Source organism: Chelmon rostratus, chromosome 12, assembly GCF_017976325.1.
Source record: "Chelmon rostratus isolate fCheRos1 chromosome 12, fCheRos1.pri, whole genome shotgun sequence".
In the NCBI taxonomy this organism is placed as follows: Eukaryota; Metazoa; Chordata; class Actinopteri; order Chaetodontiformes; family Chaetodontidae; genus Chelmon; species Chelmon rostratus.
The window spans coordinates 16324152-16340518 of NC_055669.1; the positions used below are offsets into that span (position 1 = coordinate 16324152).

The following is a 16367-nucleotide window of genomic DNA, read 5'->3' on the forward strand; positions in this document are numbered from 1 at the left end:
CGACATCAGTGCATCTTACGAACAAAACACATGACACTGTTGAGTCAGTTCTAACACTGCGCTGATAATAGCCTTGGAGGTGAAAAAAATCCTCCAGACAAACACAGATGGAACCTGTAACAACTTACGAAAATACTTATTTTTCTTGCTTCCTTTGCTGAAAATAAACTCCATTAAAGCATATTGTGAAAGGATGACCTTATTTTGCCCAGTGCGTTTGAAATGGTTCAATAACATGACCCTGAGCAAGTGAAAAAGAGTGAGGAGCTCTGCCAAAGCAGCCAGCGAGGTCACTGGCCTGATCCAGGCGCAGCTATCTGACATCTCTGAGAGGCCTGTACTTGTGGAGGCCAGTGTGCCTGTTTACTGCACTGCTTACCTCCTTAGATGGTAGTTTAAGCTGTGTCTGGATGGCACGCTAGTGTGCCTAAATATAAAAGAGAATCAATAGAGGCTCATCTCTTCCTTCTGCAACTACCTGAGTTTGCTCATAAAATGATGCTGTCTCTTGTGCATGCAAGTTAAGTCAGATTTTCCTTGAGATATGTGTGTATTTTTGTCTTTTATTAATCTTCCAATTTCCCTTTCTCTCTCATAACTTCACGTTTGAAAGGATTATGATGTTTGTAATGTATTTATGTATTTATGGATATTATTATGATTTTTTTCTCTTTTAATTCTAACAGTAAACCGCAGTGATGGTAGAAGTATTCAGGTTGTTCATTTAAGTAAAGGTACTAATACCACACTGTAAAAATACTCTATGGTAAGTAGAAATCCTGCATTCAAAACTTAATCATAAGTTTGTATTATCAATGAAATTATCAAAAGTAAAAGTACTCATTCTGCAGTAAAATGCTCAGTGTCAGTGTTTTACTGTTATATCTCATGTTTGTCTGTTATACAGCTAATATTAACTACTTTATATACTGTTGGGTAGTTTAATCTACAGCAATACATCATATTCACAAAAGTCCTGTTTTCAGTGCATTTTCCAGCTAGTTCAAGGGGTTTTTAAATACTTAATTTATCTTAAGAGGTTTGTCTCAACCCATAAAGGAACACTTAGTCCTTCAGTTCATCAGAAAAAATCAAAATCAACAAATCTGGATATACATGGTTTTCATGGAACAGGAAGGGCATGAAAAATTGTAATATAACAAGTGAAGCAGTCAGACAAATGTAGTAGAGTAGAGGCATAAAGTTGCATTAAATGGAAATGCTCAAGTAAAGTACAAGTACTTCAAATTTGTATTTAGGTACAGTAGTTGAGTACATGTACATAGTTACATTCCACCACTGAATAAACTCTGTATGAGAGACAAGCGACGCAGTGTCTATTCAGGATTTTGTAAGCGGCCGTGAGAGACAAACCACTTCTGTGTATGACCATGTTTCACAGAAGTCAATGGCTGGTATTACATTATACAGAACATATGTAATTGGGGTGACATTAGCATCAGTTTTAAACAGATTTTCAGTTTAATATTCAATATTGCTTAGAACAGAACTCATCTGGCATCACATTTTTGAACTTCCGTGCGAACACATGAGTTGCTCCTAGCCCATTACTTGCCTGTATTTGTCAGTAAATGCCTTTCAGTTAACTAATCCTTTATTTCAACTCTTAGTCTCATGTAGATCAAGATTTCTTTTTTTTCATACAAGAACGAGCACATACAGTGTGAAAGCATGGACAAAAAAATCAATTAAATCACACAATTATATACACAATAAGACAAATGGCTTCAATTAAAAGTGGCAACATCAGAATACACGTGTAACCAGATAAGCTGGAAACTAAGCAGACAGGAAATTCAACTCATACTGTAAGTAATAATCAGAGAGCCGGTGTGATAAATGAAACAGTGCCATTGTCTGTCTTATATATGACTATTGTGGGTGTTGACATCTCTTAATGACAAAATAGAGGTCAAATGAGGACCAGGGAGGCACAACTCAATGCATTCACTTAACATACGTGCGACTGGGCCTTCACACACACACTTTACCACATATTCATACTGCTTTATGAGTATCTTCACTGACTTTTTCCTTTCATTGTGTCCTTTTAAAGGCAACTTTATTTATATACTCTTTTTGTCTATACCTAATAAACATATACACATAGTTGATTTTTTATTTCTTATTGATTGGGATGGGATCAGTAATGTTATAGCTTCTCCTATCTTACCGTATCTAACAGAGAAACAATACCTGGATGAATAAACAAGATGATCAAACTTAAGTTGGATGTGAGTGAAGTGTTCTCTGCATTATAAGTCCTCCTTTGATTGCATTGCTCAGCTGATAACTACATTATAAGCAGCTATCTGATCAATAACAATGCAGCTTCATGCCATTCAGTTTGTATGGCGCATTGCCAGAGGGAGTTTTTCTGGAGTCGTTTGTGTGTGATGGATAAATGTGCGATAATTTGAGACTGGCTCCATCTTGTCTTCAGTAAAGCAATGCGATCAGAGTTCAACTGCAGGATATACAGTCGTCTGTCTGGAATGGTTTTAAAGTGGGGCCTTTGTAATGATTCACATGAAGGTTTTGGCCAGAAGGACTTATTAAGACGGGGGGGAAGCAGATTGAAGATTTGTATTTCACCCTCATCTCTGCAAGTTAAAATGAGAATAAATAATTAAAGTGGGTTTCATAAATATTGCTCTACCAATTTTTTTTTCTCTCTGGGCATAAATGAAACTCAAGTGTTCTAGTATTCATGGCGACCACCAGTGTCCTGGGGTGGTTCTCAGATGCTCTCGCAGATCATTTGGAGCAAGATAGCAAATGAGCCAACTGGGAACACTCAACCTGCTGAGGTCATTGAGCAGCGCTGGCTTCAACTTATTATTTAACTAATTTCGGATAATGACGTTTGTTCAAAATGAGAAAGATGAGATGACGTGTTAATCGTTACGAAACACAAAGCCTTCACTCTCTTTTTATTTCTGTTAGTGTATATACTGTATATACATTTGCATTTGAGAACCTCATTGCGATACTCTTTTTAAATTAACAGGGAATAATCTTGTGTTCAATGTATACAAAGATGTGGGAATTGTCTTAGATTAGATTAGATTGTATACTGTAGCTGCTGTCATATGTCATATATCGTTGGGTCGGCCATTTGCCAAGAAAGAAAGGGCTGCTTTACAACAAAAGGTGCCTGGATGAAGATGGTCCATAATAGCAGAGCCAGCATTATGTGTCAATACATACTAAGTGAGCCAGAGAATTAACTCCACAATTCATGTAAATGAACAGAGCATGAAAAGGCCAACAAGCTGCAAGTTATTGCGGAGGGTAGAGCATCATAATTGAAAATGAGATTATTTTGAGATCCATCAAATTTAACTTGTGGAACAGCGCTATGAAATGAACTGGAGAGTGACAAAATCTTTATAGGCAGATTAAACAATCACTGTTGCTGAGAAATGTTGTTCATACTAAAATGGAGTGCAACAGGACGAGCATTGTGATGTTTTTTTGAGGAGAAGTTCCAAATTTGGTCAACAGATGGTGGCAGAAGGCTGATGATAACACTCCCAATTTGTAGTGTGGTGCAGAAGGGGTTACATAAAGACAAGTACATGTGTCTTTTTCCAGAAAAGAATGTTCCGTTACTTTCAACATATAAAGCATCAACAACTAAATAATAGTGTTTTCTTAAGATTTAGGTTGCTTGCCGTTGTCACAAAATGAAGACACAGTCATGTTGCAAGTTGTTTACTTGGCCTACTCAGCCATTAATTCACCAAAAGCATAAATAATGATGATAATCTCCAAAGCAGCAGGTTGTCCTTGCTACTGAATGTATAATTACTCAGACATGATGCTGCTGTAGCGAAGAATTAAAAGTTATGTGTCATATTGCAGCTGTGCAGAGATGCGCATTATCATCCCCGCTGTCACAACAAGTTTGGTTACATTTCATTCATTTACATACAAAACAAAAACCACACTTCATAAGCATTGAATGAAGTGAATACCATTGCAACCTTTTACATTTTTTGAATTAAAAAAATCAGCACTTTGATATGCCTGTGACGATACGGAATGAAATTGCTAACATAGGTCTTTTCTGAATTATCTGCAGTAATATCCCTTGGAAATCACTCAGTGCTAAAACCAATATTAATCTTGAGGCGGTGTAACTGCGAGGAAGAATAGTAAAAAATGGTTATTGCACTCTATATTATTAATGTGTGAGAAACGCCGCAGGCTGCCTGGGAGTTCAGGAACTGTAATGCTTTAATTTTTCCTCCATTATAGTTCAATGAATTTTTTATAGAAAACTTTTTCATCCTGGCACAGATTTTTTCCTTTCCTGCATCAAAATGTCGAGTCACTTGACCTGAAATTCTGACATGATACAGACGCACAGTTGACATTTATTCTTTTTTTTCTCTAGCTGTGTTTGAGGAGTCATTATGTGCACCACCACACTCTGGCAGCAACATGAGACAGAACCTTGACTGATGGTGACAGTCATCTGGCCTTGAACAGCTGTTGTTGTAGTGCGCATTCAAACCAGCAGGTGGCTCTGCCTCTTCCTTTTCAGTGAAGGAAAACCCACTATGATCCACATCACACCGCTGCATATAAGACTCCATAATGCAAGACATTGAAAACAAGCAGTGAAATTTGATGATGCATGAAGGTTGACCTAATGTGACACCCAGGCAGCCAGAAGACCCGAAGAAACTCTGCTGCTGCTGCCTTTGTGTGGTTTGAATGTAATTAAAATAATAATAATAATTATCTATTTTGTCAAATACATATATGGACGTGTATATAAAAGAGATGGGATCAGAGAACCTCTTGTAAAAGATAAGCAGCAATTAGCTTTGTTGCGCTAAACATCCACCTATAATCTACATAATCATGGCGTATTTTGGAGTTAGAGGAGGATAAACATTTGGTGCAAAGAAGTCTCATAAAAGCCCACCAATGCAGTCTGTGCGCGCGTTCACGTGCGCGCGCATGCACGTGTTAAAGTGTCGGCCTGCATGGGTTATAATAACTGATGGGAGTGAGGAGGGGGGCTGCTTTAACCGAGACAGTAACAAACTAACAACAAATGTCGCTCCTAATGTAACTGCAACGTCTATGTTTGTATCCTGCAGCGACCTTTTTTTTTTTTTTTGCGGTTGCATAACTGTCAGGTAGGTTATTATAATGATGTGCACGTTGCGAGTTTCTCCCCCTCCACCGAATCCAATCACACCCTCCCCCATCTCAAGTACAATTACGTGATGGGTGACGTTTCAGCATGCGGAGGAGGGCGCTGGGCAGGGACCACTTGGACCAAAGAGGACTAAACGCTATTTGGTCTCAGCGCAGAAACAACGCATTGACGGCAGTGGACCAGGGCGCCTTGCTGAAGCCGAGCCCATTGTCTCCTGCGAACAGAGCAACTGAGGAAAACGGGTTTGACCAAAACCAGCGGTGCAGCCCATAAAGGAGTGTCCAAGTGGTAGGCATTGCGGGTTTGTAAGCCACAGAAAAAAGGGGGGCCCTGGATAGATCTGGCCAATAACGGAAAATGAATCACAGTCAAGTTTTGATAATATGAGCAAGAGCCGCGTTTTGTTGCAATTGGCGACCAACTATTGATGCTTCTGCGCCGATCGTTTTCCAGACCAGCAGTTCGCGCGGACTTCTTTTGTTCGCATCGCTTGAATCCCAAATTCTAGTCTGCATATTTGTGTTGGCGCTGTAAAAGAGTTTGTCGCTCCAAAAAAAAAACAAGAAAGAAAGAAAGAAAGAGGAAAAAAAAGAGAGAAAAAGAAGCCAAGATGAATTTCCAGTCGAGCGTCCCAGTGTCCGGCATCTCGCAGCAGTCTCAGCCAGCCATGCCCACTCCAGGCACGGTCCCGGTGGCTGTTCCCGTCCCGGTGCCCCAGTCCATCCCGTCCCAGTTCGGATCCGGATCGTCTGCGAGCTCAGGGGCCGGCCAGTTCGGTTCGGGGACTGTTTCGGGCCAGGCTGCCCAGCCCGGCCCAGCGGGCTCGCAGTTTGTTTTGTCCAACTCAGCGGCCATCAGGGCAGAGATCCATCGGTTCGAGTCTGTCCACCCGAACATTTACGCGATCTACGACCTGATCGAGCGCATCGATGACCTGGCCCTGCAGAACCAGATCCGAGAGCATGTAATTTCCATTGAAGGTGAGTAAGGGAGGGGATCGGACTAGGTTTTCTCTGCTGTTTGGTGCTTCTCATTCATTGATGGCTGGGGGGTTGGGGGGTGATGTGTGTCTGTTTTGGGGGGGTTCTCCTTTCCCTTCCTTTTATGTACACATTGTCATGGGCGCATAGCACAGTGTCAACAATCACACTTTGAGGACGGGGGCGTAGTCGATCTCATAGTCCTGCTTAGGGAATGAATTGCCCCCATGCACTGCAGCGTTAACAATAAAACGTTCAGCTGCACTTCCAGGAGGAAGCCTGTGCGGATGTAATTAGCTCTCAGAAAGGTGTTTCTGCTCCTTAAAGGCATTTTCTGAAGCTGCGACTGCTTTCACAGCTCTGTCCAAGTCTGATCTCCAGTGACTGAGTGGGATTTTTATTTATATAATAGTGAACCCACTGATACCAAGTCTCACGTTGCATGAAACTAACGATCACACACACAGATTTGTTGCAGAGAGAGCCGAAGAAATTATGCATGATGAGACATAATATTCGTTCCAAAGCCACTCAGTGGGTATGATCTTTGTCACACTGAAAATAAAGTGCATATGTATTTTTCATGTAACCAGGGATGGATGACAGCGTCTGTAACCCGGACCTCTCTAGCATGTGGAAAACTGCAACTTGTCAAGTGAGGATGATGCACTGTCAGATGGGGACGTCTTAAATGGTGGTAGCAGTTTCTCCCTGCTGCTCACCTGCCCGTTCATCCAATCAATGGCTGTGTGACATAATAGTCAGTGTACTGTCCATCAAAGTCCACTGCCATGGGTCTCCAGGAATATTATAGCCCCTATAGCTCCACGTCGCACGCACTTAAGGATTTTGTGCTTTTTGTTTTACTTTTGCTGAATATTGAACGTTACTTTTGAGTTTTGACATTTGCCTTGATTTACATCACACAGCATAATGGTCAGCATTAAAACCAAAGCACAATCTCAGTGACTGTGGAGTAAAATAATAAGAAATCAACTGGTGGGCAGAGTCTCAGTTCGACCTTTGGAGGAAAGGATGATTTTTCCCGTTTTTCTGATGCCTTAGGATTGTTGCATAATTTTCTCAATAAAAGCCCGTCTTTATTCTGTATGTCGACGGGACAACAGTGGAGCCTTTTATGAGTTATCTCTCAGATGTACATTACCTAAAACAGAAAGGTTATTGCTCGCTTTATTCACAAGCCTGTATTGATACGAGTAGTTCGTTCCTTCTTCCTGTAACATGCTGGACCTGAAGGAAAACTCCACCCTCAGCCTCCAGCGTTGGGTGGTGGTGAACTTCACTTTTGTTGTCGATTCATTTGCCTTTGAGCTGTTGTGTCTGCTTCAGTGACAGAGTTTTCTGTTCCCAGAATGCTCTTTACCAACCCTCAGGGGAAAAGGAACGTATGGTTGATGATTTAAATTCAAGATGGTATTTTAGCACTTATATACAGCAAGCTTGCCAAGAAATCATGAATGTTGGGTCATGACTGAAGGCCACTGTACATTTATATTGCTCTCAAAACATGACTGATGGAATGCATCATTGTCTACTGCAGCTTCTGTTCCTGGAGAAACTGCTCTCTCAGTGACATCTTCCTCACAGTTTCTCCCCAAAATGACTACAAACAGGCCCCTGCTTGCTGATTCTGATGTGCTGCATGCTAAACCTGATGCTTATTGTTGATGTTTGATCTCTCAGTAGGATGTCACATTGTCCGTTTTCGGTCAGGTGTCCTTGGGAATAAAACCAGAAATATGACGGTTGTGGCATTGTGTCCACACCTGCAGGCTTATGCAAAATACTGTGAAATGTTGAACCCCAAAGCAAAAATCCGCTGCTGAACAAAAAAGCGGGCTCAGAAATGCAAAGCATGCTCCCTGTAACTGTTTATTTATGAATCCGTGTAGCGCATTCTTAACATGTTTGGGGTAAACTTTCTCGTTATGCAAGGAAAATGCTGCTGAATTGAGATTTCCCAGCATTCACGGCATGTCGAAAGGCGTAAAAGATTTTGGTGTCCTTGTCGTCAAACCACTGCGTTAGCTTTGATGTGCATTCTGGTGCTTTTTCATGCCGTTAAATAAGATGCAGCCCTAATAACTGTAACTTCAAGAGGCTTTGAAGAGCTGCAACAGGAGACATTGGCCGACTTGTCTTCACCTGCACTGTGGAACTGCAGAGCTGTTCCTCTTCAATCTTGCATCATTGCAGAGTCTGTTGCTAAGGAACCAGTGGCTCATGCATTTAGCTGAAAATGCTGAAGAAAGATTGAATAGAAAGTATAGCCTTATACCCTTAGAAAATGAATTCCCATTGTTATTAAGGTTTCCCTAGTGTTTTGTTGATTAATAAGACAACGATGACAGTCCATGCTGGTCTTTTTGTATGTTTTTTTTTTTTTTTGCCTCACATTGTTCCTTTTGCAGTCATTGATATTCAGCCTGCTGCTTGGCTTCTGTTGGTTAATTCATGTTACAATTCCAAGTAACATTTTTTTAGACAATGTGAATACGGGACAACTGAAGTTGATCAAAATTAGACGAACATGTAATTCATGATAAGCTGTGAGAATGACCAGGCCAGACAATGTGCAAGCAAAATGGCAGCGCTGAAATATAGAGAAGCAGAGGTGGATTCACTGTTAAAGTCTTGAAGATGCATACGCAGTCAACGTCCTTGCTATGCGTCCCGTGTGGTCACATATTTTGGCCTGTATGCGGATTGCAATGTGGATTTACGCGAACATGGGTGGATAACGACATTTACGTCATGCAGACCTGGAAAACATGAATTGGCCTTTAGTGTGGCACAAAAGAATTGCTGTTGTGCCCATGTTGCCTTCAATTTCCCATCAAGTAGAGTGCACGGAGCAGGTGGCGGATTCATTCTATTTTGCACAAAGATCCAGAAACCATCCAGTACCTACACTGAAATGGCCCCAGGTTTCCTGGGACTAGCGTGGCAAACCGGCAATTTATCAATCAGGCTGAACCGAAGATCCGGTTTTCAGAACCTGTATCAGTTAAACTTTGTCTTTAGTGTGGGAATAAGTCCAGAACAAGGTTCATCTCAAGTGAACAACCAGCTCTCTTTGTAACTGTGTCCCATGATGGAACATATTGAGTTGTTTTTGGAGCTCGTCGGACACACTGTCCAACTGATCGACTTATATCAACTGTGGGACGCTGCTAAAAATAATGAAGCAAAGATTTGCACATAGTGACTATAATGCAATACAGAATAGAACTGAACACAATTGAATTTGTAGTAAAAACACGAGAAAACTAGAATATAGCTGTAAAAAACTGAAAAGTTTGTCGAGCCTACATGGAAACAAGTCCTAGCTCTTTTTCATTGACAGTCAAATGTGATAATTATCTCCATATTTCCGTTTTAATCGTTGCAATAACTTCACCGGCCCGTCCTCCTGCCAGTGGCCATCTCTAAGCCTCAGTTTGAAGTAACACTGATGATGCAGCAGAAAGTTTGTTGCAGAGCAAGGTTTTCAGCTGTCAGCCAAGAAAGTCAAATCCAACTGAGGATTGCACCACAGCAGCGATCAGCCAGGTTAAACTCCATCCAGCATGCTGTCGAGTCTCAGGGACGACAAGGAAATACATAACAGCTGAAAAGCTGTACATCACCAGTGCTGCACAACATGCCACTGTCAAGTTGTAGTTACTTCAGCCTTAAATGTTGCTTTAAGCAGTCCTCTTAATGCACCGGAGTTAGTTCAGATAGCCAAGCTAATGAATACCCAACCATCATTTGGCAAGACATTGGATACCATGCCCTTGCTGCATTATTAATTGCAGATAGGTTCATTTATTCAGAGGAGCACACTGATATTATTTTTAGAAATGTGTTTTTTCATTGACTCAAAACCAGATTGCAGGGTAATGCAGTTTACACCCTGAACCTTGAACTGGAGGTGGAGCCTGGATGTAGTAGGGATTTGATTTTGGGAGGAATAAATATGCGAGGGTTTGTAAGTGGAATAAGATCCAGATCACTGAGATATGGAGACAGCTGCAGAGATGGCATTTGTAAAGTGATTTCAGTTATATTTTTAGCTATTTGTGGAGGAGTGTTCCATTAACAAGACTATGCCCTGGGAATAGTTTTCTTTGCTTTTATTTGCAATGGGAGTTCTGATTCCTACCCTATTTTATATTCTGATCAAACGTGTACAATGCGCTTTAATTTTCGATGGATATCCTGCAGCTGGCTCAAAACACATGTGGAGGTATGTGTGTCAGGTACAAAGGCAGCTACAGACCGTGTGACATGACTGGCATGTAGGAAAGGGGCCAGTGATGGATAGGGAGACGAAAATATTTGACTCCTTCCTGCTTGCTTTAGCCTCAAGGTGGCATCGCACTTTTTCAGCAGGTCATGATTTCAGGACCAACGTGTACTTGGAGGAGGTTTCCGTGATCCGAGCGCTGTTGTGTTACATTGTTGTAATGTCGTCTTGTATCCTGTGTAGTAAATGTGTTTCACGAAACTTCAAAAGCTCACGCTGACGTTCATATTTCCAACGGGCAGTCCAATGTCATAGCAAGGGCAGTCACCCAAATCCACTGCTGCTCAAGAGGGGTGCTTGGGATTTCAAGAAAGGACTAATAAGCCTGCACAATGGGACACTGTGTGCTCAGATAGCAAGGGGGACGACACAGAGAGATACAAAAAGCACACAGACTGAAGCCTCAGAGCTCTCTGTTGGCATTGCGTGTCACCTAAGCAGCCTGGTACACGCTGCATCGCTCTTGCAGTCAATTGCAGAGGAGAGCATGAGCAGAGTGCTCCTCTGCTAATCACACGCAGAGAACGATGATAACGCACATTTCCGTTGCTGGTGAAGGAGGATTTAGTTCCTCCACTGAGACGAAACACACTGAAATGTCTTAATCAACATTGTTTTCGTTGACCACATGCTGTCATGCTGCAGCAGAAGCTCTGCATAATACAGCTTTTGTAGTTTAATTCAAGAACCATGATGGTAAATCAAGTGATTAATAATCATTAAACATGAAAATACAGATTTTCCAATGAGTTGTGAACGTTTAAAGGTTGAGATGTGTCTGTGTGTCTGTGTGTGTGTGGCTTGCATTTGATTTGAAGAACTGTGCTTACAGTTGTCACTGTGGCCATCTGTGTCAGGAAAAACGCCGCTGCTACTTCTGGCGAGTGAAATCTTCACAATGTGCTCATTATATTTCAAAACTGTATCTGTGAATATGGATTAGAAACTGTTACAGAGTTAGAAATGTCAGTCAATACCACCAGCTGTGTCTCTTACGCGGTACGTCAATGTAAATTGCTGTTAATGTGGAATGCTGGTGTTTATAGAGTCGCTCAGTAAGTATTTACTAGTTGTAGACTTTGTGCCTAAATAAAGACTCACATAAATACATCTGTGAAGCATGGAATAGGCCCATCCGTGGCCTGTTTTTTTCTTTTTTAAAACAGTTTTCCACACACTGAGTCACATAGGAAGCACATATAAAAGCACTGCTCAACTCGGCAGGGCTCCGTTGAAAAAGGGATTTTGTGATCTAAATGGGACACACCTGGTTAAATAAAGGTTTGATACAATAAAATTGTTAGAATGGCAAGTTAGTCGCTTGGCTGGTCAGCATTCTGCTATTTAACTAGGCTTACTGCAATTATTTCTGAATGAATAGTTAGAAATCCTGGGAAATATGCTCATTTGCTGTCTCGGTGAGAGTTACATTAGAAGTTTGACACCACTCAAGCTGGAGCCGAGCAGTGATTAGCCTAGCTTAGCATTAAGACTGGTAGCAGGTTGAAACAGCTGGCCTGTCTCTCGCCAAAGTTCAAAAACGAATATCATTCGTTTAATCTGTGCACAGACAGAAAGGTAGAAACCACAAAATGCTGTGATAAGACGACTCCAGGAAGTCACTGCTCCTAACTGAAACAGATACAGCAAACCTTCCCATGCAGTCTCAAATTTACATCCCTCTTTGTGTACACGTTGAACAAACAAAGTGTGTGCTAAGTAGTGAGATTTAGAGGTGTTATCAGGCATGATTTTGAACTTCGGATAACGCCTGCTTCCCCCAGCTTCCAGCCCTATGCTAAGCTAAAATAGCATAAAGCCTCCTGTCAAAAACTGTTTAGCTCCTCTTTAAATGCATTGTAAAAATGGAATTATGATAGTTTTGCTTTATCAGGATTGCGAGAGGAAGTGCTAGAAGTATACCATAAGAATTGAAACAGGGTTGTCACTGTGAATAGCATGCGCCTTAGACTGATGGACCTCTACAGTGTGCTTTATTTTCCTGCCAGTGAGTGTTTCAGTAAATTAAGGCAAACACCGATTACCAAGAAACTGCACGTTTCACTTTGGTCGCATCTGTGCTGGAGAAGAGAAGGATCCTGCATCCAGAAGACGAAAGAGCTTCTTTGCTGTATCTCATGTCTCACAGGTCTGTAACACCACCGTCAAGCTCCCAGTCGAGCCTTTTGATGTGATGTAACTCGGATTAATCTGAACACCTGAAACGTGCATGCGGCTCCCATGTCAAGGCGCCCAAAGCGGGCATTGATAAACGTGTAAGCTCCTTTTGATTTTGCATTGTCAGATCCTCCATTGCATCTGTTGCAACTGAATCGCCTCTGCGTTGAGGATGGCAAGTGTCAGGTTACAGCCATGCTTAATCCTGGAGAGCAGTGTTGAAAAAAACACTTGACATCAGGCTTACGTCACAGGTTTATTCTCGGGAGTGTAGTAGTAACAGACTTCACCCCTGACAGATGCACACCAGATAACAGCGTTTGCACATGCCTCACTCACAAGAGACTCCCTGTTATGTGATTAGCCTGTACAGTTTCTCTCATCTGCAGCTTCACAACGCCCATTGCAACCCCATTGAAATGGATTTTGACACCGCACCCGACTCTTGACCGCGGGTCAGCAGAGATGAGCTGAATGGTGAGCTGTAAACAGAGCCTCGGTCTGAGGGCCTGGGAGGTCTTCGGGGTCAGAGTGCCATTTCTGCATCGGCCCTGCTGTCCTCTCTCTGCTGCAGCACCTCAGCATTGGCTTATTGAATGTGACGCTATCCTCCACAGCAGAATGTCCTCCATTGTGCTATTGAACAAAGGCTCTCTCTCTCCCATTGATGGACAGCTAATTTTTTTCTTGTGTTGTGAATGTGGAGGGCCGGGGGTGAGCTGCTCGGGGGTTTTTGCTTTTAAAGGAACATTTAGTAAAGCAGAGCATACTCATCCTAATCTCTTATGAGCAGAAAGTGGAGGGTTGTTTTTTCACTCTGCCGTATCCTGACATTGTTAATGGATAGTGTTGGAGTAGTTCTGATCTAATGTTTTATTGAAGGGAAGAGCCATTGAATTTCTGAGCTGAGTTCATTTTGAATCCCTGGGTTTTCACTACAGAATAAGAGATACATGTCGCAACCATATATGAATCTGTGGGTGTTCAGCATTTAGCAGCTTCATTAGATTAAATGAAAGGAAGAAGAAGAAGAGTTTCTGGTGATATATGGTGACATATGAAGGTTGATAGTCTCTCTCTGCTGCAAGGACATTATGTAGCTTCAAATACACACACATAAAACATTATGTATACATATAGTATGCACACCATCACTGTTTTGATGTCCAAAGTTCAACCAATTAGTCAATTGACGGACAAATAATCCTCACAAATGACAATTCTTTTTCTATTTTCATTAGCGATTCATGTACCATTTACTTTCCAGATCAATTAATTTGTCTGTTAAATTTTAGAAAAGATGAAAATTTTCTGTTTTTATTTCCCACCGTTCAATTCCATGTCTTCAGATGTCTTGGTTTGTCGGACAAACATTAAAAAATCTCCAGTTTACTGTCATGTATGACAAAGAATGTTTGGAAATGTGTGAAATTTTTGTTTCTGCACCTCCACAAACAATTAATTGACGAATCCAGAAAAGATCATGAAAGTAATTGTTAGTTGCAGCCCAGCAAGGTTGTCCTGTTGAAATTTATAATTCCCTCTATCAACATTATCAGGTTTTGTTTTCAGGCTGAGACAGCAGACAATTAAATTTGCCATAGGCTCTCCTCTCTATTTTTTTTTTCTTTTTCAATTTGTGCATCGTCCGTATCCTATGGAAGTGCTCATGTTTCCTGCCAGTGGGGTAGGGCTGGAAGCAGATGGCTGCTGACAGAGGAAGGGGTTTGGAAAGCAGTGAGTGAGCAACAGATGGAAAGGCGCATATGCCTCCAAGTCCCCTCAGCCTGCCAGCAGTCCCGTGACTAACTGTGGGAAGATTCTGGCCTCATCCAGGTTGGGGATGGATAGAGGATCATGGTGAAGAATGAAGTGCCCTTAGAATAGAAGCGGTTATCTGAGACCAGTTCGTCTATGGAAATTCAACTGTGGGAGGAATAAGATCGCATTTAACTGGGGATGAATGAAGAATCGCGGCAAAGAATCAACCTGGACGTTTTTGTTTTTTTTCTAAAACGTCATTCAGAAAAGCAAGCAGTCTTGTTTTAGTTTTTCAGTTATTTAGGAAAGAAGTTGCTTTATTTTCTTGAAGAGAAATCTCATGCAGACGCCTTTCTTTTCCCCCAGGGACCACATTTTCTTCACAGAGGAAGACAATGCCAGATAAAGGAAGTGTGGCCTCCTGTTTGTCAGACCATAATGCTGCAGAGTATGACAGCATGCACTGTGCTAGTTATAGCTCTGGTGTTAGGAGTCAGCTACTCCTGTAATTGAGAATGCCCTATTTAAAGGTTTCAGGGCTGTGGAAATTCAATGTAATTCCTTTCACAGCTCAGGGACATGTCACAGTTTTTTCAGTCTTCAAGGACACGTTTGAGTCTGTTTATTTCCACATGAGGTTGCCGGAGTTTTTCATGAAAGTTACTGTTCTGTGGTGTCATTGAGTCCCGTCGAGCAAAAGGTTGAAGGGCGTCGTTGCTTCTTATCTGGTCGTATTTCTACCACTTCAGCCTGACTGAGTGTAAACCCCCCCATAAAAGCCTTTTATAAATGACATATAAAGTGGGTTCTGTGAGGATAATATCAGTTCTATTATATTCAACTCTTGCTTGAGCCACCCTAAGGGAAGGATCAGTTGGTGTATTTGTAGAAGTTGAGGCTAGGTGTGTGCAGCAGTTTGACATTTGCTCTCACACTTGGCTGTAAATAGAATATCCTCACCGTATATATCCTATCACTTCTTCTCAGTTTGTCCTCATTGGACTGAGAATAGAGTAAGCGCAGACTTTTCTGAGGTTAGCCCTCTTGTCAGTGCAGCTTGTTTAACATGTGCCAGCTGAGCGTTATCACTCAGGTCCCACATTCCTGTTGTAGATGTCATTGTTTTGATGGTGTTCTAACATGTCCTCTGGCCTTGTGCTGGCTGTCTTCAAAGGACTCGCTCGGGCAACGCGCCAGGTGCTTGTTTTCCATTTCATTTTGTTGCTGATTGTGGGAAAATGCATGTCACCGTTGTAACGAAAGCTGCAGCGGACAGTTGGTTTTAATAAAGAGCGGAGAAAACAAAATTTGAGTGTGCTGAAGCATCTGCTGCTAAGAGTTTGGATCAGCGGCATTGTTTTGGTAACTTGTTTTGTGAATCGTAGCTGAACTCTGAGGAGGGTCTGTTCTGAAGAGATGTTTTGTTTCTGTGGGAATCACTGGAGAGGAAGTGTAATGTGACCCCCATTTACTGTTTATACCCCGTTTCCTGCTTCCCCCGACTGGAATAACCTAAAGTTGTTCCACTGCTGAATCCCCCTGGCCTTGACCCAGGGCTCGTGTCATGTGGTGGGGTATGTGAACTGCATGTACAACAACCCCTCGAGGAACACAATCACAGTTCCCATTTAGGACCCGACATCTGATTTTCAGAGTAGCCTCCATTAGTGCAAGACCTCGGCTCCAAGCTGCTAGGATTCACTTCCTGTGGCAGTCTTTGGCTTTGAATGCCGTCCGCTCTTTGCACGTCTGACTTTGTATTTGTTTCCCACGTGGGATTTTTCAACCATAGCCTGAACATTTAGGCTCAGTGCACAGACCAGATGCTGCCCATAATCGAGAACTGCGTTTTTAACGAGATAATTCCTCAAAACCGTGGAACATTTTTACATCCGAAAACATTTTCTTTTCCAGTTCGCAAGCAAATAATGACTTG

The 16367-nt window shown here is 41.9% G+C and overlaps 1 protein-coding gene across 2 annotated transcripts in view; it reads left to right on the forward strand.

Annotated features, from left to right (window-relative positions):
• Nucleotides 1–5340: 5340 nt before the first annotated feature.
• Nucleotides 5341–16367, forward strand: part of agap3 (ArfGAP with GTPase domain, ankyrin repeat and PH domain 3) — a 114415-nt gene continuing 103388 nt past the window's right edge. The window contains exon 1 of one of the 2 annotated variants that reach the window (XM_041948287.1): nucleotides 5341–6180. In XM_041948287.1, coding sequence (XP_041804221.1) covers nucleotides 5811–6180 — 370 coding nt within the window. In that variant the 5' untranslated portion in view covers nucleotides 5341–5810. The remainder of the gene's footprint in view (nucleotides 6181–16367) is intronic. The other variant, XM_041948285.1, reaches the window with a different exon arrangement.